Source organism: Macaca nemestrina, chromosome 9 (assembly GCF_043159975.1).
Source record: "Macaca nemestrina isolate mMacNem1 chromosome 9, mMacNem.hap1, whole genome shotgun sequence".
NCBI classification, from domain to species: domain Eukaryota; kingdom Metazoa; phylum Chordata; class Mammalia; order Primates; family Cercopithecidae; genus Macaca; species Macaca nemestrina.
This window is the reverse complement of record NC_092133.1, coordinates 41,593,639-41,616,359: the sequence shown is the minus strand read 5'-3', so window position 1 is coordinate 41,616,359 and position 22,721 is coordinate 41,593,639. Positions and strand designations below refer to the sequence as shown.

The 22,721-nt window shown below is 43.2% G+C and overlaps 2 protein-coding genes across 9 annotated transcripts in view; one reads left to right on the top strand and one right to left on the bottom strand.

The window, feature by feature from the left end:
- Nucleotides 1-7,129, bottom strand: part of LOC105480288 (cytoplasmic polyadenylation element binding protein 3) — a 247,307-nt gene extending 240,178 nt beyond the window's left edge. For 7 of the 8 annotated variants that reach the window (XM_071069496.1, XM_071069495.1, XM_071069500.1 and 4 more), the window contains exon 1: nt 6,745-6,929. The gene's annotated coding sequence lies outside the window, so the exon portion shown is untranslated. Of the gene's footprint in view, nt 1-6,744; nt 6,930-6,989 lie in introns of those variants that run through there. The other variant, XM_071069499.1, reaches the window with a different exon arrangement.
- A 33-nt stretch (nt 7,130-7,162) lies between these two features.
- MARCHF5 (membrane associated ring-CH-type finger 5) overlaps nt 7,163-22,721 on the top strand; it is a 56,266-nt gene continuing 40,707 nt past the window's right edge. Inside the window, exon 1 of the mRNA XM_011738998.3 lies at nt 7,163-7,350. Within this exon, the coding sequence (XP_011737300.2) occupies nt 7,316-7,350 (35 nt within the window). The 5' untranslated portion in view covers nt 7,163-7,315. The remainder of the gene's footprint in view (nt 7,351-22,721) is intronic.

Genomic DNA, 22,721 nt, shown 5'->3' with positions numbered 1-22,721 from the left:
CCGTCATGCCAGGCCAGAATGGGATCTATTTCCTATGCCTAAACCCTCCCACAAGCAGCTTCCTCCTCTCCTAGGATAGGGCAAAATTCCTTAAACTGGCATACAAAGCTCTGTGCTTCATAGCCGGTCACTCGGTGATATTTTTGGTTTTCTCTTGCCTCAAGATCTCCTTTTTGTTTCAGTTCTTCTATTCATCATTTCCTTCACAAGGCATTTGCACACGCTGTTCTTTGGCCTGGAATGTTCTTCCCTCTTCCCTTTATCTAGTTAATGCTGTTTTTCTTGGGGTCTCAGTATAACAGACACTTCCTCAGAGAAACTTTCCATGGCCTCCTGGTCTAAGTCAAATCCTAGTTATAATCACTCATAACACTATGTACCACATTTGCAATTTGATACATTTATTTATGTGATAATCCCTCTCATGATAAACTATAAACCCCACAAACAAGGTAAAAACTGTGCTTGTTTTTGCTCATCATTGTATCTTTAGTCCCTAGCTTAGTGCCTGCCACATACAATCAATATTTGTTAAATGAATTAATAGATTCAAGGTTTTTTAACTATTCTTCCGATTTAACCAGTTGTCTTCATCCATTTTATGCTATTATAACAGAATACCTGAGAATAGGTAATTTATAAAGAAAAGACATTTACTTGGTTCACAGATCTGGAAGCTGGGAAGTTCAAGATCAAGGGGCAGAAACTGGTGAGAGCCTTCCTGCTGCACCATAATGCGGCAGAAGGAATCACATGGTGAAAGTGCGACACAGAGAGCAAGAGAAGACCAAACTCACTTTTACAACAAACCTGCTCTCAAGATAATGAACTCTTTCCCTTGATAACTATATTAATCCATTCATGAGGGCAGAGCCCTCACAACCTCATCACCTCTTAAAAATCCCATCTCTCAAGACTGCTGCATTAGAGTTTAAGTTTCTTTCTTTTTCTTTTCTTTTCTTTTTCTTTTTTTTTTTTTTTTTTTGAGACACAGTCTCACTTGGTTGCCCAGGTTGGAGTGTAGTGGTGCGATCCCAGCTCACTGCAACCTCCAACTCCCGGGTTCAAGTGATTCTCCTGCCTCAGCCTCCCGAGTAGATGGGATTATGGGCACACGCCACCATGCCTGGCTAATGTTTCTATTTTTAGTAGAGATGGGGTTTCACCATGTTGGCCAGGCTGGTCTCCAATTCCTGACCTCAAGTGATCCACCTGCCTCGGCCTCCCAAAGTGCTGGGATTACAGGCGTAAGCCGCCGTGCTCAGCCAAAATTTAAGTTTCTAGCATATGAACATTGAGGGACACATTCAAACCACAGCACCAGCGCTTTGTATTTTCCACTTACATAACAGAGATCTATAGTTCAAGTTATAAAGGATGACTTCTTTCTTTACATCCTTTCATCCTCACCCAGACCCAAGATCCTTCTTTACCTCTTCACCCACATAATTACTCCTCTTGCTACAAAGTAGAGCCTAAATGGGTTTTACAAAGCTCTCTTTAACGCACCAGTCCACAACAGTTTCCAGTGGAACTTCTACATCACTTTAAATTTCTATGCCGTTTATTTGACATTTCCTCAAATGCTATCATGCCATGTTATCATTATACAGAATTACATCCTGTTTTATTTGCTTTTTTCTTTTTTTTGAGAAGCAGTCTTGCTCTGTCCCCAGGCTGGAGTGCTCTGTCCCAGGCTGGTGTGCAGTGGTGCGATCTCAGCTCATTGCAAGCTCTGCCTTACAGATTCATGCCATTCTCCAGCCTCAGCCTCCCAAGTAGCTGGGACTACAGGTGTCTGCCACCAAGTCCAGCTAATTTTTTGTATTTTTAGTAGAGACAGGGTTTCACCACGTTAGCCAGGATGGTTTCGATCTTCTGACCTCGTGATCTGCCCGCCTCAGCCTCCCAAAGTGCTGGGATTAAAAGCATGAGCCACCATGCCCAGCCTGCGTTTATTTTTCTAAATGCAAACATATTTAGGTATGTAGATTGTATGCCTCTGAAGGGTAGCTATAGGCCAGGCACAGTGACTCATGCCTGTAATCCCAGCACTTTGGGAGGCCAAGGCAAGTGGATCACTTGAGGTCAGGAGTTCGAGACCAGCCTGGCCAACATGGAGAAACCTCATCTCTACTAAAAATACAAAAATTAGCTGGGCGTGGTAATGCACACCTGTGATCCCACCTATTCGGGTGGCTGAGGCATGAGAATCACTTGAACCTGGGAGTGGGAGGTTGCAGTGAGCTGAGATGACACCACTGCACTCCAGCCTGGGCAGCAGAGCAAGACTCTATATACAAAAAAAAAAAAAACAGTAGGTATAGTTGTATAGTTTAATTTGCTACTAGCGTACCTATGCATATATTTCCTGGAAACACCTGCTGAAGGAATTAATGAAAAGAAAAAAAACTTTCTGTAGCTTGGAATGAGGACTCAGCCTGCAGCTTATCACCAAATTTGGCAATTGACAGCTCTCCTTAGAGGGCACCTAAAAATATTATACCATTTCTGTAAGGAATACTCCAGGCCCCATTTTGGTAGACAGTTCAGAACAAGTGTGATGGAAGAACATTAGAATGATATATTATTTTAAATTTTCTGACATATTTACAGCAGTTCATAGTTATCTCTAAATCCATTACAGAATTATTAAAATAGTGGTGTGTGCCTATAATCCCAACTCTTTAGAACTTTACATTGTCAAGTTTTGTTCTTGTCCTGTGAACTCGGGAGAATCTTTAAATATTTTCTGTAGGTTAATTTCTATTTCAAAATATATCTCTGAGGAAAAAGATGTTTTTGGCTATAGTCATGCTGGTTACTCTCTCGGCTGAATATCATTTATCATAGACTTTTTTTTGAGACGGAGTCTCACTCTGTTGCCAGGCTGGAGTGCAGTGGCATGATCTCGGCTCACTGCAACCTCGGCCTCCCGGGTTCAAGCAATTCTCCTACCTCAGCCTCCTGAGTAGCTGGGACTACAGGTATGCGCCACTATCATAGATTTTCAACCCTATGTATAAATGCAGGAGTGCATTTCAATGTGGTTTTGGTCAGACTAAGGTCTAAATAATTGAGACATTTTTTCCTTCAAAATCATAGAATATATTGTAATTCCAATTATTCTAAGTCTTACTGGAAAACCTAAGAGCCACAAAAAACAAAGTTGACAAACAATATTGAAATTCAGACAATATGTGTCACCCATTTCAAATGTTAGGATTTATTTCCTGAGTTTTATGAATCACTATTTTTGCCCATACTACTAAGAAGCAAAGTTTGATAATAAAGAACTATCAGTTATCTGTTTATATGTTTCTTTTTTTTTTTTTTTTTTGAGACGGAGTCTCGCTCTGTCGCCCAGGCTGGAGTGCAGTGGCGCGATCTCGGCTCACTGCAAGCTCCGCCTCCCGGGTTCACGCCATTCTCCTGCCTCAGCCTCCCGAGTAGCTGGGACTACAGGCTTTTAGATACCTTTATGAACATTTTATGTGGAGCTAATTACTCTTTTAAAAGCTTTATTGAGATGTAATTTACATAACATTAAAATTCACCCATTTTAAGTGTACAATGGGTTTTTTGAGTATATTTACAGAGCTTTGCCACTATTACCATAATCTAATTTTATCTTATTTGTGATATAATTCACAAAATTATATAACCAGAACCACTATCTAATTCTAGAACATTTTCATCCCTCTAATAAGGAAACTCATACTCATTAGCAGTCACTCCCCATTTCTCCCCAACCCCTTCAGCCCTATGCAATTACTAACCTACTTTCCGTCTCTATGGAGTTGCCTGTTCTTGACATTTCATGCAAATAGAATCATACAATATGTGGTCTTTGTGACCGGCTCCTCTCACTTGGCATAATGTTTTCAAGGTTCTTTCATGTTATAGCATGTATCATAACTTTATTCCTTGTTTTCTCCTAATAATATTCTATTGTGTGATATACCACATGTGGTTTATCCATTCATCAATTGGTGGATATTTGGGTTTCCACTTCTTGGCTATCAAGAATAATGCTGTAGGCCAGGGGCTGTGGCTCATGCCTGTAATCCTAGCACTTTGGGAGGCCGAGGTGGGAGGATTGTTTGCGCTCATGAGTTCGAGACCAGCCTGGGCAACATGGCAAAACACCATCTCTACAAAAAAAAAATTTTTTTAAGCCAGACATGGTGGCACGCCCCTGTAGTCCTAGCTACTTGGGGGGCTTAAGCAGGGGGATTGCTTGAACCCAAGGCTGAGGATGTAGTGAGCTGGCACCACCGCACTCCAGCCTGGATGACAAAGTGAGACCCTGTCAAAAAAAAAAAAAACAAAACAAAACAGAATAATGCTGCTATAAACATTCACAAACAAGATTTTGTGCAGATATATGTTTTCATTTCTCTTAAAAATACCTAGAAGTGGAATTACTGGGTCACATGCTAATCACTCTTTAGACCAGTAACAGGATATTTTTTTTTACTTCAAAAGGTTTTTGACACAGCCAGGAAGCTGACTTTTCATAAAAATGCAAACATAAAATCCATTTGTTGGTATAATAAGGTCAATTTGCACACTATCAACAAAATGTATCATATTTTCCAATTTCAGTTGAAATGGATTTTCTAACATTGGGTAAGATCTTAGAGTCTCGGAGTTTGTACTTGTGTACTTATCCATATGCTGGGATAAAATTCTGTTTTTAAGCAGAAAGTATGTCTTCAACTCCTATGGGGACAACTGCTTAAGAAATAAGTACACGATAAGGTTAGACTGACACAGCACAAGGAGCAAAAAATAATAATTTAAAATGTTAAGACACTGGGCTGGGCATGGTGGCTCACATCTATGATCCCAGCCCAATGGGAGGCCAAGGCAGGCAGATCACCTGAGATCAGGAGTTCAATATCAGCCTGGTCAACATGGTAAAATCCCGTCTCTGCCAAAAATACAAAAGTTAGCCGGGCACAGTGATACAAGCCTGTATTCCCAGCTACTCCAGAGGCTGGGGCACGAGAATCACTTGAACCCAGAGGCGGAGATTGCAGTGAGCCAAGATGGTGCCACTGCACTCCAGCCTGAGCAACACAGCAAGACTCCGTCTCAAAAAAAATAAAAACAGGCTGGGCGCGGTGGCTCATGCCTGTAATCCCAGCACTTTGGGAGGCCGAGACGGGCTGATCACCTGAAGTCAGGAGTTCGAGACCAGCCTGGACAATATATAGTGAAACCCTGTCTCTACTAAAAAATACAAAAATTAGCTAGGTGTGGTGGCACACACCTGTAGTCCCAGCTACTTGGGAAGCTGAGGCAGAAGGATCCCTTGAACCCAGGAGGCAGAGCTTGCAGTGAGCCAAGATAGCACCACTGCTCTCCAGCCTGGGCAACAGAGCAAGACTCTCAAAATAAATTAATTAAATAAAATATTAGACACTGGCCACATGCGGTGACTCACGCCTGTAATCCCAACATTTTGGGAGACTGATGCGGGTGGATCGCTTGAGCCCAGGCGTTCCAAGACCAGCCTGGGCAACAAGGCGACAAGGTGAAACCACGTCTCTACAAAAATATATATATAATACATATCATATAATATCATATGTATATATTACATATTATATGTTATATTATATATTACATTATATATTATGTAATATATATAATACAAATATATATAAAATATTAGACATCCCGATTATACTACTCATTTTCTTTCCCTAGGAGGCGTGTGTGTGTGTGTGTGTGTGTGTGTGTGTGGTGGGGGGGTGCTGTTTCTCAAAAGCATATTTCAAAAATTGGAGGCCAAGTAAACTTCTGGTCACATTTTTGAGGGTTTGTTTTTTCCCAGCAATGAACGCTCTAGTTCAAATATACTTCGTAAATTTTGAACAGATAATGAAAAGTTGATTGTAAAACTCTACATTTAAAAAGAGCTTTAAAAACACATTTTCATTTTTTAAAAAATCAAACATCTTGCAGCAGAAATTAGACACAATCAAGGGAAAACTACCAGCGTCCTACCAGTCACAACCCTAGAGAAAATGCCACAGGTCGTCCAAAAAACGCATTCATTTGAGCCAACAGCTCTTTCCTCCCGCCAAAGCTATCCCTCGAACGTCAGAAGCTGACCCAAGGAGTGATTGATGATTTCTCCTTTTTGATTCCCCCTCACCCCCGCCACTCCCAATCCACCTGCTTTAAGGTGTCAACGCGACTACAAACGGTTAACAGTGACCAGCAGCAGAGAGAAACAAACATCCCTGACAACCCACAGCTGAGTAAGCAAGAGCTGTTTATTCACCAACGTGTTCCATTTGGAGACTGTCGGCGAGCCCTGGAAAGCCCAAGCACATTAAGGTTCCTGGAGAGGGAGAGAATCATCTTTCCTTCCCCCCACTCCCCAGCCCCAAACACACACTGAGAGACTCGGGTGGAAGCCGTCTGGTCCAGGCAGTCCCGACTTGCCCGCCCCCTCAAGAAAAACCTCACGCACCAAAGCAGCCGACCCCTTGCGGAGGTGGTGTAATTCCCCCAAAATGGGCTCTGCCGCAGGAGAGGCTGGCTGCAGCGCCGGGGGCTTCGGAAGGAGTTACTGCCACCCCCAATGCCGCCACTGCCCGCCCTGACGCCACGGCCGGGGCTGGGGACCCTGATGAGAAATGGCCCTTCAGCCCCCTCCCCTCACCTGGCTCGGTCCCACCTGAGGGCTAGAGCGGAGGCAAAAAGAAACAGGCAGGGAGGGCTGACCTTGTTGCTACTGACAGTGGAGCGGCGCATCCTGCTGCTTCCTGGAAAGCGGCCCGAAAGACATTTTTTTGCCCCTGGAGGAAGGAAACGGGAGGGCGCCGGCCGGACGGCGGCGGGCGCGGAGGCGTTGGTCCGGGCAGGCTGTGCAGCCTCTAAGCAGGGACGGTCCGAGGACTACATCTCCCAGGCTGCTTTGGGCCGCCCTGCGTCGTAACCCCGGCGCGCACGGAGGCGGTGACTCTTACCTCACAAAGGTAGCTCCTCTGCCGGCAGCAACTCGGCGCCCGCGGTCCATGGACCGGAACCTCGGGCCGACGGACAGGAACCCGGGCCGCGATCGCCGCCTCCCCGCCTCAGGCTCCTCCTCCTCGTTCTCCGCCGCCTCCACCGGACGCCCGCAGGCCCCGCACCGCCGCCGCCCGGCTAGCGCAGCTGCCCCGGGAAGCTGGGTGACTGGTTCGCGGCTGCCGCCGGACTGCGGCCTACTCCGCCGTCTCTCAGTGCTATTGTCCCTGGGCCTGGCCTTGAGCGGGTCCACTGGGGAGGGCCGAGTGCGCCGGCTCCGCGGAAGATGCCGGACCAAGCCTTACAGCAGATGCTGGACAGGTACGGGCAGCTGTTGGGGGGGGGCCGGGAGCCGCCGACCCTCGCTTTGGCCCTGCCCGCGCCCGCCCTCGAGGCTCTTGGTGAGCAGAACTCGGCGTGCCGGGAGGAGTTCCACGGCCGGGGGGCCGTGAGAGGGGCAGAAAGTTTGGAGTCTAGACTTGGGGAGGACAGAACGAGCGGCCTGGGTCGTAGACTTTGGGTGAAACTTAGCTAAGGAGTGGCGTCTGGTTTCTTTGGAACCCCGTTTTGACGTGAGAGGGACCCATGTTAATCCACAAAATTAGTTTTCCTTACTCTCCTCCCCTCCCCCTTCCTCCCTCCCCAACTTGTAAAGTGTCAGCGATGTCACTGGCAAGAAGAACCGGGTTATCTTTCAGGAGAATGACCCCCTTACAATTTTAAGTCTCTGTCTGAGAACCAATGATAAACATTCTTTTAGAAAGCCTGATAGGCTGATTTCGTTCTCTCCCCTTTCCCTGAGCCCGCACCACCCTCCCCCCGCCCCATCCCGTCCCCACCTCCGAACTGTAAGGTCAGAGTATCCGCAAGGGAGCTTTAACGGTCAGACCAAAGTAGAGGTTATGGAAAACAGCCAAATGAGTCCAATGCTGAACACTTAGTGTACTTGGCGATCGTTGGGTTCATTGAAAACGTTTCAGCTCGTACAGGAGTCCAGTTGCCCATTCTTGGGGGGCCCCAGTCTGTAAAACTCTTTGTGAAGTCGGGTGCACCGCCCTCTGCTGTTGAAATTCTAGTCCGTGGGTTCTACCATGAGTTTTGGGAGACTCTAGATCCACATTTCCCCCCAGCTGAGTCTTACTTTCTGGCATAGCAAGTTGTACAAGCTAATTCATAATGTTTGTGGTTGCTTACAATTCTCAGCAGACATCACTTGCCACCCATTTCAGCAGGTGGTACCAACTCTTTGTACTCAGTAAAATTCCAACTGTAAGGTGTTAAATGAAGGCCCTCCCTTGAGTTTATACCCAGTTAAATGCTGTTTGGGTCTGCCACACCCAGAACACAAGTGACCCAAGTGTACACATCCTTCCAGAGTGACAGACATTTTCTTGGAGCTTAGAATTTTGAGCCATCTCAGTTGATAGAAATTATGTCACTAATTTTTTTCAGTTGAGGTAACTGGTGATTCATCCAGCCCTTGTTTCAGGTCAACATTCTGACAATTGTATTGACTACCCTTTTATATATGTGTGTGGTTTATAAGCTCTTGGAAGGCAGAAACTTACTCACTATTTATCTTGAATCCCAGAACAGAGCCTGGTACTCAGTAGGTAATCAGTAAGTATTTGCTGTATGAACTGACGCACAAAGTTATTTGTCAGTTTCCCCAGTTGTCTAGGGGTCTGATAATTTACCAGGTTTTCCTTTCATTGTAAATTGGCAAATTAAAATATGCCCAGAGGAGACCACCTGCTACTGCCAGTTCTGTTCTGTTGAAACCCTGTTTTGATGCAGGGTATTTTGTAATTAATTTTTTCCTCTGAGGGCCTCCTTTCATTTTTACATAGTGACTTTTTTTCTTCTTTTTTTGAGACAGGGTCTCTGTTGCCCAGACTGGAATGCAGTGGCAGTGGCAGTGGTCTGATCTCAGCTCACTGCAACCCCTGCCTCCCGGGCTCAGGTGATCCTCCTACCTCAGCCTCCCTAGTAGCTGGGACCACAGCACATACCACCATACCCAGCTAATTTTTTGTATTTTTATAGAGCCGGAGTTTTGCCATGTAGCCCCTGCTGGTCTCAAACTCCTGGGCTCAAGTGATCCAAGTGATCCTCCCGCCTAGCCTCCCAAAGTGCTGTGTCGTCAAGCATGAGCTATCGCGCCCGGCCTAGAAAAGTTCTTATGTCCAAAAGCTGACCTGGCTTTTCATATGCTCTTTGGAGATTTCCATAAAAGTAAGAAGCCAAAGAATGAGGCTGGGCACAGTGGCTTACCCCTGCAATCCCAGCACTTTGGGAAGCCAAGGCGGGCAGATTACTTGAGGTCAGGCGTTCGAGACCAGCCTAGCCAACATGGTGAAAACCCTGTCTCTACGGGAAAAAAAAAAAAAAAAAAATTAGGCAGGCATGGTGGCATGGGCCTGTAGTTCCAACAGGAGGCTGAGGCATGAGAATTGCTTGAACCTGGGAGACGGAGGTTGCAGTGAGCCGAGATTGCACCATTGCACTCCAGCCTGGGTGACAGAGCAAAACTCCATCTCAAAAAAAAAAAAAGCTAGTGAGGCATTTAAACCTCAACAGAAATGTGAAGATTCTGGCTGCCATTTACTGAAATAGGTGACTATGACACTGGCTTACTTTCATCTTTGTACTCTTTTGACATATCTTAAAGTAGATTTTTAACATGACTTTCAAAGACCTTTATTGTCTAGATTAGTAGTTGGCAACCTGTTTCCATGTTAGAATTACCTGGGGAACATTTCAAAATATGCATGGATGCTGGATCCTGTCTAAGACCAGTAAGATCAAAAATTTCTGTAGGGTAGAGCCTGGGCATCTATATTTTAAAACTTTTTAAATGTTTCAGATATGGCTGAAACCTACTGCCCTAAGTCCTAAGGCAGTGATATCTTTCAAGATAAGAGATAATAAGGCATAGTGATTAAAGCTTGGGCTCAGAGATAGAAAGCATGAAATTCAAATTTTGCCACTTACTAGCTATGTGACTTTGAATTTAGATTCTGACACTATGTATATGATCATTTATAAAATGGGAACCCTACTTCACAGGGCTACAGCAAATGAAAACATACATCTCTGTAAAACAACAAAACACTCTGTGTTAGCCCAATAGAAGGCACTTAAGACTCATGTAAACCAGTTTGGCCGTTTTTCCCCCATCTACTTTATGTTTAAAGTTTTCTTCATCTGGGCTGGCCCTACTGCAAGTTGAACACAAAGATACTCAACATGGTTCACTTGAGGAATACCAACAGGGCCAAAAGACTAAAATATGTCAGCCTATTAGGACCCAGAATTCTTTTCATGAATTTGACTTCTCCTCAACCTGGTTTTTGGTGGCAATTTTTGAGGAACAGAATTTAGCTCAGATAACTGTTCGTTTGTTTGTTTCTTGAATGCAGGTTTTATCTTTGTGAAGACTAGGGAAATGTGTGTTACATATTGTTCTGTTGCTTTTAGGTTAAGTTATGTATTTTATTTAGGGCAGGCACAGTGGCTCATACCTGTAATCCTAGCACTTCGGGAGGCCGAGATGAGAGGATTGCTTGAGCCCAGGAGTTGGAGACCAGCGTGGGCAACATGGCGAGACTCAGTCTCTACAAAAAATTTAAAAATTAGGCCAGGCGTGGTGGCACGTGCCTATGATTCCAAATATTCAGGAAGCTGAGGTGGAAGGATTCCTTGGGGGTTGTGGCTGCAGTGAGCTGTGTTTGTGCCGCTGGGTACTCCAGCCCAGGTAACAGAGCAAGACCCTGTCTTTAAAAAAAAAAAAAAAAAAAGTTGTGTTATTTTACAATGAATCAGTTATTAAACATTTACACTTATTGAATTTATTTAACAAATACTGAGTGTCTTCATATGCCCAGTACCATTCTAGGCCCTTGGTATATAGTGGTGAATTGAACATAACAAATATGCCCTTATGGAGTTTCAATTCCAGTGGTGTTTGTGTTGTCTAAACCGTCAAAGTGAAGACTATTTTAATTGTAACATGAATGGTATGTTCAGTTTATACCACTTAATCTTTCAGGGTTTTTAAACTAGAGGTAACTTTTTTTTTTTTTTTTTCTTTTTTTTTTGAGGCAAGGTTTCACTCTGTCACCTAGGCTAGAATGCAGTGGCGCAATTTCGGCTCACTGCAACCTCTGCCTCCCGGATTCAGGCATTTCTTCTGCCTCAGCCTCCCGAGTAACTGGGACTGCAGGCGTGCACCACCACACCCGGCTAATTTTTGTATTTTTAATAGAGATGGGGTGTTGCCAAGTTGGCCAGGCTGGTATCGAACTCCTGACCTCAAGCAGTCCACCTGCCTCGCCTCCCAAAGTGCTGCCAAAGTGCTGGGATTAAAGGCGTGAGCCACCGCGCTCAGCCAACTAGTGGCAACTTCTTTTTTTTTTCTTTTTTGAGATGGAGTCTCTGTCGCAGTCTCAGCTCACTGCAAACTCTGCCTCCTGGGTTCACGCCATTCTCCTGCCTCAGCCTCCCGAGTACCTGGGACTACAGGCCCCCGTCACCACGCCCGGCTAATTTTTTTCTGTTTTTAGTAGAAACGGGGTTTCACGGTGTTAGCCAGGATAGTCTCAATCTCCTGACCTCATGATCCACCCACCTAGGCCTCCCAAAGTGCTGGGATTACAGGCGTGAGCCACCGGGCCTGGCACGTGGCAACTTCTAAATAGCTGAAGTTGAATTCCCTTGTCCTTTGCAAATAACTCACTTTAGTTTAGCTATTATTTGTTTATACTGCAGTATTTATAGGTGAAAAGAGTATATATATATATGGATTTTTTTTTTTTTTTTTTTTTTTTTTTTTGACACAGAGTTTCACTCTTGTTGCCCAGGCTGCTGGAGTGCAATGGCGTGATCTTGGTTCACCACAACCTCCGCCTCCCGGGTTCGAGTGATTCTCCTCCCTCAGCCTCCCGAGTAGCCAGGATTACAGGCATGTGCCACCATGCCCGGCTAATTTTGTATTTTTAGTAGAGATGGGGTTTCTTTATGTTGGTCAGGCTGGTCTCAAACTCCTGACCTCAGGTGATCCACCTACCTTGGCCTCCCAAAGTGCTGGGATTACAGGGGTGAGCCACCACGCTTGGCCATATGGATATATGTTCTTTTGATTGCCTTTCATTTTTATAAACTATAAGTGTTTTATATAAATTTATTATTTGAACCTTTTAAGTTGTTGTGGGTAAACAAGAATGTTGGAAAGGGGGGTGATTTTTCTAGTGTTATGAATGTTTCAGTGTCACAAATATCATTTCCCTGAAATGATAACCATTCATAAGCCCAAACCCTTTATATCAGGCCTTTTGAACCTTAGTTAGCTCTTCTGTCTTTCATTGCTTCAATTCTTTAATAAGAAGTCGTTATATATTACTTTTTCTTTCACCACCGACATTCTCATTTTTCTCTAAAACTTCTCAAAGTTAGTGAATTTACAGAGAACAATGCAAAGAATATTATAACAAACTGCAGGAATGGACCTCTGATTTGAAGCCTGGACCTACTGAGAACTGCTTTTGGAAACTACTTCTGCTTCCCCCGTCTTAAAATAAAGACACATTAATTTGTTGAGGTTGTTTTGTTTTGCATCACTTACTTGCATCTAGTGAGTAGGCAAGGAGTGTAGCCAGAATGTCCCCAGAATGGTCAGATGGGAGAAAGAGCAGAGTGGTCTGTTCCTCCAGCCCCCTCCCACAATGGTAAAGTGAATTACAATTCTGCTTCTGTTAGTGTGTTATCTACAGATGTATACCCCTTTGAAGACCAAGGAAGCTATACTCTGATAGGAGCAATGCTGTATAAACAATTTCTCTTTGTCAGTTGACCTCTTTTTCTCAATCACATCACCATGTTGACAATTACAGACCAATGCCCAGAATTAAAAACCATCATCAATTATATTTATTTCCAGATATGTGTAAAAAATGGAAACATCATAGATAAAATTAAATCCCCTTTGATCACCGTCCCCCATGCCGTATCTTCTCATCCCCACTCCACTATCATAAAATGGGTTTACATTCTTCCATCCTTCTTGGTTTAATGCTTTTATATAGAAAAGTGTATTAATAGACAGCTTTTTTTTTTTTTTTTTTTTTTTTGAATCAGGGTGTTACTCCATTGCTAAGGCTGGAGTGGAGTGTCACAATCACAGCTCACTACAGCCTCAACCTCCCAGGCTCAAGTGATCCTCCCACCTCAGCTTCCAGAGTAGCTGGGACTACTCGTGTGCACCAACCACACCTAGCTGATTTTTTGTATTTTTTTTGTGCAGACAGGGTTTCACCATGTTGCCAAGGCTGGACTCAAACTCCTGGGCTTAAGTGATCCTCTCGCCTCAGCCTCTCAAAGTGCGGGGGACTACAGGTGTGTTCCACCACACCCAGCTTTCAACTTTTTTTTTTTTCTTTTTTTTGAGACAGAATCTCACTCTGTCACCCAGGCTGGAGTACAGTGGTGTGGTCTCGGCTCACTGCTGCAACCTCCACCTCTCGAGTTCAAGTGATTCTCCCACCTCAGCCTCCCAAGTAGTTGGGACTACAAGCACATGCCACCACACCCAGCTAATTTTTTGTATTTTTAGTAGAGACAGGGTTTCACTATGTTGCCCAAGCTGGTCTTGAACTCCTGACCTCATGATCCACCCACCTTGGCCTCCCAAAGTGCTGGGATTTCAGGCCTGAGCCGCCACACCTGGCCTTTTTTCTTTTTAATCCAGTCTCGTTTATGACATTTAGGTTCTTATTTTCTCTTTATTATTTCTCCTGATAATTTGACTTTCATTCCCATTTCTTGTCGTTAGGTCTACTGAAAGTATACTGAAGGGCTGGGTGCAGTGGCTCACACCTGTAATCCCAGCACTTTGGAAGGCCGAGGCAGGCCTATCACTTGAGGTCAGGAGTTCAAGACCAGCCTGGCCAACATGGCAAAACCCCATCTCTACAAAAACTACAAACATTAGTAGGGCTTAGTGGCACACGCCTGTAATCTCAGCTACTCGGGAGGCTGAGGCACGAGAATCACTTGAACCTGGGAGGCAAAGGTTGCAGTGAGCTGAGATGGTGCCACTGCACTCCAGCCTGAGCAACAGAGCAAGACTCACTCTCTCTCTCTCTTTATACACACACACACACACACACACACAAACACACACAAGATCACCAATAATTTCTTAATAAATACAATGACATTTTCTTGAGGACTTTTTGTCCTTAAGTATCACTTTACCTTTTTCTTCCTTCAATTTCTATATATGGTTCAATTCTCAGCATTTACTATTTTGAAAAAGTATACTTACTCACTCTCTTTCCTGTTTATTCAAATGACTCCCAGATCTGTGTCTTTATTCCTGACCTCTTTTCCTCATTTCCTTTAGCACCTAATTTCTACCTGCCCAGTGGACATTTCCATTAATGTGTATACAGTATTGCCAATCAGTCTAAAACTAAGCTACTTATCTTGACTTCTCAATTTTTGGTCTTTGATATTACCAGTCTTGTCCACCAGCTATAAAACATAAATTTTGTTTGTTTGTTTGTTTTTGAGACAAGGTCTGGCTCTGTCACCCAGGCTGGAGTGCAGTGGCCCATCTCGGCTCACTACAACCTCCATCCCCCACCCCCCGGCTCAAAATACCCTCCCACCTCAGCCTCCTGACTAGCTGGGACTACATGCCAAGCTAATTTTTGTATTTTTAGTAGAGACGGGCTTTCACCATGTTGCCCAGGCTGGTCTCAAACTCCTGAGCTCAAGTGACCCTCCTCCCTCAGCCTCCCAAAGTACTGGGATTGCAGGCATGAGCCTGGCCAAAACATAAAGTTTTTTATTTTCTTTGTTTTTTTTAAAGAGGCAGGGTCTTGCACTCCCAGGCTCAAGCCTCCCAAGTAGCTAGGAGCACAGTGCAAGCCAGCATGCCCAGCTAATTTTTTTTTAACTTTTTGTTTGGTGGGGAGGGGAATAGAGACGGGTCTTACTATGTTGTCCAGGCTGGTCTCAAACTCCTGTTCTCCACCAATCCTACCTTGGCCTCCCAAAGTGTTGGCACTACAGGCATGAGCTACCTTGCCCGGCCTTTTAAATTTTTTTTGCTTTCTTCTTTCCTTCGAGATCCACTTGTTTATCACATATTTTTTATTTTCCTTTTTCTAGCTTCAATTTTTCGCTTGGTCCAGTTTGGCCTACAGAGTGGCACTAGAATTAGCCAAGGCACAGTTAAAATCATGCAGTTTCTGTACTTGAAAATCTGCCAGTCTCTGTGCCATCTAAAAGGATAAAACGTAAACTTTCAACAGGGTAATGTCCTTTGATCTGTTACTATAATCCAGCCCCAACCTACCTTAACCATCCTCTCCTGCACTCCCCTTCATTGACCCCTGAACATATCCTGCTCTATCATTTCTCTTTTTTTGCTTTAGGTGCCTTCCTCCCTCCTAAGACTTGGCGAAGTCTTACCCATATTGAATTCAGCTGAAATACTACAGTGACGCCTTGCACAGCTCCCCCACACAGAGTTAATAACTCCTTCCTTTGTTTCAATAGAACCTTTATGCATTTTTTATACTATATCACATTATACTGTAATTTTTTTAATATACTTGTCCCGTGTCTCAGAGCTTCACACACAGACACACACACAAACCCTTACCACCACCACACATATTCATCTGGAAGTTCATTGAGAACAAAAACTGCCTGTACTCCCTATCCTATTTTCCCACAAGGGCCTTAGTACATAGGAGACCCCTTTTGTATCACGGTGTCTTTCTTTTCATTCTTTGTGACATATCAGTGCTTAGAATAATCGTTCAGAAGCACCATTTTTTTAAATTGCCTCATTTGCTCAAAACTTGTATTTTCTTACTGCTTATTGAGGTTAAGTTCAGGGCTGGGCACTTTGGGAGGCTGAGGCAGGAGGATCACCTGATCTCAGGAGTCAGAGACCCGCCTGAGCAAAATACTAAGACCCCATCTCTACAAAAAAATAAAAAAATTAACAAGTGCAGTGGTGCATGCCTGTATTCCCAGCTACTCAGGAGGCTGAAGCGGGAGGATCATTTGAGCCTGGGAGATTGAGGCTGCAGTGAGCCATGATCACACCACTGCACTCCAGCCTGGGTATAACAAAGCAAGACCTTGTCTCAAAAAGAAAAAAAAAAAGATCTGGCCAGGCTCAGTGGCTCATGCCTGTAATCCCAGCACTTTGGGAGGCCAAGAGGAGCAGATTGCTTGAGCCCAAGAGTTTGAGACCAGCATGGGGCAACATGGAGAAACCCTGTGTCTACTTAAAAGAAAGAAAGAAAGAGGGAGGAGAGAGAGGGAGGGAGGGAGGGAGGGAGGGAGGGAAAGCAAGCAAGCAAAAATAGCCGGGTGTGGTGTAATCTCAGCTACTGAGGAGGCTGGGAGGATCACCTGAGCCCAGGTTGTAGAGGTTACAGTGAGCTGAGATTGCACCATGCCACTGCACTCCAGCCTGGGCCACAGAGCAAGACCCTGTCTCAAAAAAGAAAAAAAAAGAGATCATATTCTTTAGCCCATCCTTCAGGACTTCAGGACACTCACCGTTATTCACAGACCATTTATTATGCTCCCTATTATGTTTAAGATAAGGAGTACAGGCCGGGCGCGGTGGCTCAAGCCTGTAATCCCAGCACTTTGGGAGGCCGAGACGGGCGGATCACAAGGTCAGGAGATCGAGACCATCCTGGCTAACCCGGTGAAACCCCGTCTCTACTAAAAAATACAAAAAACTAGCTGGGCGAGGTGGCGGGCACCTGTAGTCCCAGCTACTGCGGAGGCTGAGGCAGGAGAATGGCGTGAACCCGGGAGGCGGAGCTTGCAGTGAGCTGAAATCCGGCCACTGCACTCCAGCCTGGGTGACAGAGCGAGACTCCGTCTCAAAAAAAAAAAAAAAAAAAAAAAAAGATAAGGAGTACATGGCTGGCACCAACTGCCTTTTTAAAGCCTTTTTCTCTTTATGAATAAGTGTGTAAGTACCTAAGTCTTTTGCCCAAGCCAAATGGGCTTGGACACTTTCTTCCAAACATAAGATGGTTTTTGTTTTTGGGTTTTGTTTGGCATCTTTTCTTTCAAAGCTCTACCCATTCTTCAAGACCTAGTTAGGTTCTGCCTTGTTCATAAGGCTCTTCTGACCATGTCTGCAGAAATATTTTTCTTGTCTCTAAACTCATGTAGCAATTCATCTTCAGTGCCTCCTAATTCTAATTTTATTTTATTTTATTTTATTTTTTATTTTTTATTTTATTTTATTTTTTTTTTTGAGGCAGAGCCTTCACTCTGTTGCCCAACCTGGAGTGGAGTAGTGCAACCTTGGCTCACTGCAGCCTCCACCTCCCGGGTTCAAGCAATTCTCATGCTTCAGCCTCCCAAGTAGCTGGGATTACAGGCATGTGCCATCATGCTCAGCTAATTTTTTGTATTTTTGGTAGAGACAGGGTTTCACTGTTTTGGCCAGGCTGGTCTTGAACTCCTGACCTCAAGCAGTCCTCTCTGCTCAATCTCCCAAAGTGCTGGGATTACAGGCATGAGCCACAACACCTGACCTGCCTCCTAGTTCTTTATGTGCCATAGTTCGCAAAGATGACAATATTTATATGGCCTGTTGGAGTAAACTGAAAGGGATTTCCGTCTCTGGAGGAAGCACCTTATGACTGCTTTAAAGTACCTTAGTAAAATGAAACACGTACTTTTTTGTACTGCTGTAATTTTCTAAGAAATGGGAAATGTAAGTTTTTCTCTGAATACACTATACATAGGGCAGCATGGTGCAGTGAAAAAAGCTGATGATTTGGAGTCATGGCCCAGGTTGCATCCATACCTCTCTACTTACTGTGTGGCCTTGGCCAGATCACTTAACCTTGCTGGGCTTTTGGTTCTTGTTTAAGATGGGATTAATTGTGCTTTCAGAGTTTATGAACATCAAAGACAAAAGGCATGGCATGAATATATTATACTCAATAAATGATTGCTCAGTATTCGTGGGGAATTGGTTCTGGGACCTCCCCAAGGATGCCAAACTGTGGATGCTCAAGTCCCTGATATAAAATGGTGTAGTATTTGCATATACATCCTCCTGTACACTTTACGTTCTCTCTAGATTATGTATAATACCTAATACAGATCGGGTGCAGTGGCTCACGCCTGTAATCCCAGCACTTTGGGAGCCTGAGGCAGGCGGATCATCTGAGGTCAGGAGTTTGAGACCAGCCTGGCCAACATGGTGAAATCCTGTCTCTACTAAAAATACAAAAGAAATTAGCTGGGCATGGTGGCACATACCTGCAATCCCAGCTACTTGGGAGACTGAGGCAGGAGGATCGCTTGAACCCGAGAGGCAGAGATTGCAGTGAGCTGAGACCACGCCATTGCACTCCAGCCTGGGTGACAAGCAAGAGTCCATCTCAAAATAAAAATAAAAATACCTAATATAGTGTAAATGCTATGCAAATAGTTGTTATACTGTATTGTTTATGAAATAATAACAAGGAAAAGTCCATACACGTTCAGTACTGACTCTTTTTTTGCAAATGTAATTGACCTGAGGTTAGTTGAATGAACAGATGCAGAACCCTCAGTTGGAGGGCTGACTATATTTCTTCTCACCTTTGTTTTTGGTAATGTGTCATGATTGTGGTTATATGTCTTTGATAGATCCAGGTACTTTAACTTCCATTCCACTAGGATGAATGGACATATTAGTCTCCTTGATAGCGTGCTTTCTGTTTCAGAATTCTTGGGTGTGACACTTAATCCTGAGACAAAATAAGCAGCATGTAGTTTTTTTTTGTTTGTTTGTTTTGTTTTTGTTTTTGTTTTTGTTTTTTGAGATGGAGTTTCACTCTTGTTACCCAGGCTGGAGTGCAATGGCACAATCTCAGCTCACTGCAGCCTCCGCCTCCTGAGTTCAAGCGATTTTCCTGCCTCAGCCTCCTGAGTAGCTGGGATTACAGGATGCACCACCACACCCGGCTAATTTTGTATTTTTAGTAGAGACAGGATTTCTCCATGTTGGTCAGGCTGGTGTCGAACTCCCGACCTCAGGTGATCCGCCCACCTCGGCCTCCTGAAGTGCTGGGATTACAGGCGTGAGCCACGGTGCCCAGCCTAACATGTAGTTTTTTGTTTTTTTTTTTTTCATTGTCGAATGGAGTCCTCCTTACATTAACCAGAGTATGAATCTCCAAACTTGTTCTGAATTAAGAAGTGCTTGTTCTCTTTCCTTAGAACAGTCATGTAAATGCACTATTATGGCACCATATATACTACAACAGCAGCAATTTAAGGCTTATTCCATGCTTGCTTTCTATATTCTCAAACTCTTCTATTCTGCTACACTCCAATTTTCATCACAGTGATTTCTCAGGCAGGAGTCTGATTTCCCAGAACTTCCTAAGAATCCAAAATAAACACCTGCAATTTGAGCCTGCAAAGAAAGGCTTTACTACCAGCTGTTTTTTAAGATACTGTACCTATCTTGCTTAATTTAGTGCCAGTGAGAAACTATCTTTTTGATAAATAAAGCCCCCCTCACTTTTTTCTACATACTTTGAAAATAACCTGTTTGATCAGATAGGCTGTAAATTAGTCACAAATGAACCCTATGAAGTGAGATTATCTTTGTTATTCATCCTTTCTCAACTGGTTTATAATACCTAGCTTCATCTTAAAATCTTTCTGCTCCAACCACATTGGTCCATTAATATATGTTCATTTCCATCTCTAAGCTTGCTTACTCTGTTTTTCTTACTTCAAACTCCTTTTCTTTCCACTCTAACTTGAATTCTCATCTGTAGTTCTTTCCTTTTGAAACCTCAGCTGTTTCATCCTGTTTCTTGGTCTCTCATCACATTTCTGTATTAAGGTGTCTAACAACTTTTCTTGGCACTTAATGCTTGGTATGGCAGGATTTTTTTTGTGATCCTTGTATGCATGTTTGTTCATTAACTAGACTGGAAGTTCCTTACATGTAGTTCCTTGTGGCATCAAATAATGAATGTACTTATTAGGTACTCAAGTGGATTTAGGAGGAGATCTTGAATAATGTTAGATGTAGGGCAATTTTGTCACGTATATTCCTTAAACTCTATATAAATTTTACTGTTTACATTTTATTAGTTTACTATATAACTGGCAAAAACCATCATAATTTTAAAGTCACATGGAATTATATTACCAATATCAGTAAGACTATACATCTGTTTTTAGAAATAAGTAATAGTCCTTAGATTTGTCTAGTTTAGTTATCTTTTGTTGTCTTCATATAATGACAGTGATTTGTTCTTTGATCCCTGAACCAATCATGATACTTACCAGATCTCCTTTTACTTTGTAAATGAATATGCCCCAACTTGGTGAATGGGATGGTGTAGGAGTACATATATGTACGTCAGCAAGTAGGTGGCTAGAGCTACCAGAAGGATAATAAGGGTGAAAGAAATGAATTGAAAGGATTTAAATGAATCTTAAGTAGTGGTGTGGCCTGTTGAAAAATTGGGGAATGACTAGGAATCCAGAACATTTTCCACTGAATGCCAGGGTGCCAAGCAGAATTGCTTTATGTGCTAATGGTAAGAAAACTGCATCCATAAATTTTAGGAATTTGAATGGAAAGCTGACACCATCACTGTCGTCATTGTCAATGTTGTTATTGCTAGTGGTCATATGGAGGTTATATACATGCCAGGCAATTTTTAAGCAGTTTCTTAATCACACGTTTAATCTTTTACAATAGGGGACCTTAACATAAAACATTTTTTATGCTAAAACTCCTTTAGTGGTCTGGTTAAGCCTATGGGTTTCTTCTCAGAATGTTTTTGAAAGAATAAAACAAAATATATAGGATTAGAAATGAAACCAATTATATTGAAGTATAGCTGTCAAAATACCAAAGGCCTAATATAGTAATATGAACGTTAACATATTAAAATACAAGATTTATCAGTTGGCCTGATAACTAATTTCAAATTACAATGAGCTAAATGTTATTTCACGATCTGTACAGCTGTAAAGTAATATGTAAATTTCTGGTTGCTATACTCATTTCTAATTGCTATGCTGCTAATATTACTGTGGTTTGCTTGCACCCATTATTGAAGAAAAGCTACATTTTAGAGCTTAGCAAAAATAAACATGGGATGGTTTTTCTCCCTTCATCCAGATTTACCTATCCCCACCCCCTAAGTTTTTCATAGACCCCAGATTAAGAACCCCTGCTTTGCAACAACTCTTTGAAAGAGATTCTTTCATTAAACCTATGTAGTTAGCAGTGGTTTGAACCCAGACAATCTGGCTCCAAAGTCCAGGTTCTTTAACCAGCTAGAATATCCTGAATTTGCATTATCTTTTTCCCCAAATTAATTTAACCTTGTTTCCTTAGGAAAAAATACCTTAAGCATTTTACTTACTATTTAAAATTAACAACCAAATAATTTGAAAATGTTTACAGTGAGCATAAAATGGAATTTGATTTCTATGTTAGGGTGAGTTAAGAATAATTACGGGGCCAGGCGCGGTGGCTCACGCCAGTAATCCCAACACTTTGGGAGGCCAAGGTGGACGGATCATAAGGTCAGGAGATCGAGACCATCCTGGCTAACACAGTGAAACCCCATCTCTACTGAAAATACAAAAAAATTAGCCAGACGTGGTGGTATGTGCCTGTTGTCCCAGCTATTCAGGAGACTGAGGCAGAAGAATTGCTTAAGCATGGGAGGCAGAGGTTGCAGTGAGCTGAGATCGCACCACTGCTCTCCAGCCTGGGCAACAGAGCGAGACTCCGTCTCCAAAAAAAAAAAAAAAAAAAAATTTACAAAGGAGAAATCAGAAAAAAGGAAGGAAGAATGGCCAGAGCAGAAGTTTTTCAAACTTTTGGGATCATGATCACCTGATGGGCTTATTGAAACAAAGTGCTGGGTACCCCCAGAGTTTCTGATTCTGTAGGTCTGGAGCAAGGCCTAAAGATGTGCATTTCTAATGCTTCCGCAGGTGATGTTTATGCATCACACTGAGGACTGAGTTCTGAGAGAGTCTTAGGGTTGGAGAAAACAAAAGGAAAAATAGATGTAAGGAGAAACTCTTAGTTTGGTCAGAAATTACAACTTCCTTTTTCCTTGGGTATGGACTTTGAGTGTTTTGGTTTTGGCTAATAATTAATTGGCTATTTTCCATTTCAAAAGACAAAACCAAAAACTAGTCCCATCTACTCAGGAGGCTGGGGTGGGAGGATCACTGGAGCCCAGGAGGTCCAGGCTGCAGTGACCCATGATTGTGCCACTGCTCTCTCACCTGAGCAACAGAGTGAGACCCTGTCTCAAAAATAATAAAAACTCTTTAGAGTTTACATTCTATGATTGTACTGAGGCCATCTCTTAGTACCCAACACAGTATCAAGATCATTTTGGTTGCACCATGATGCGGTGCAAATTGGTTAAGACAAAAACCCAAAAATCTACTGGTTTATGTGAGTTAACAGTACAAGAATATATTTAGCTTTAGGCACAGCACAGCTGGATCCATGTCTCAGTGCCGTCAGTTTCCACCTTCACTTCCTATGGATTGTTAAGGCTCCGCTTAGTTCGTGGCTCTTCTGGCAGCAATAGCCTCACATTGTCTGCCTCTAAGCCCGGAAGAAGAGAGAAAGTCTGTATACC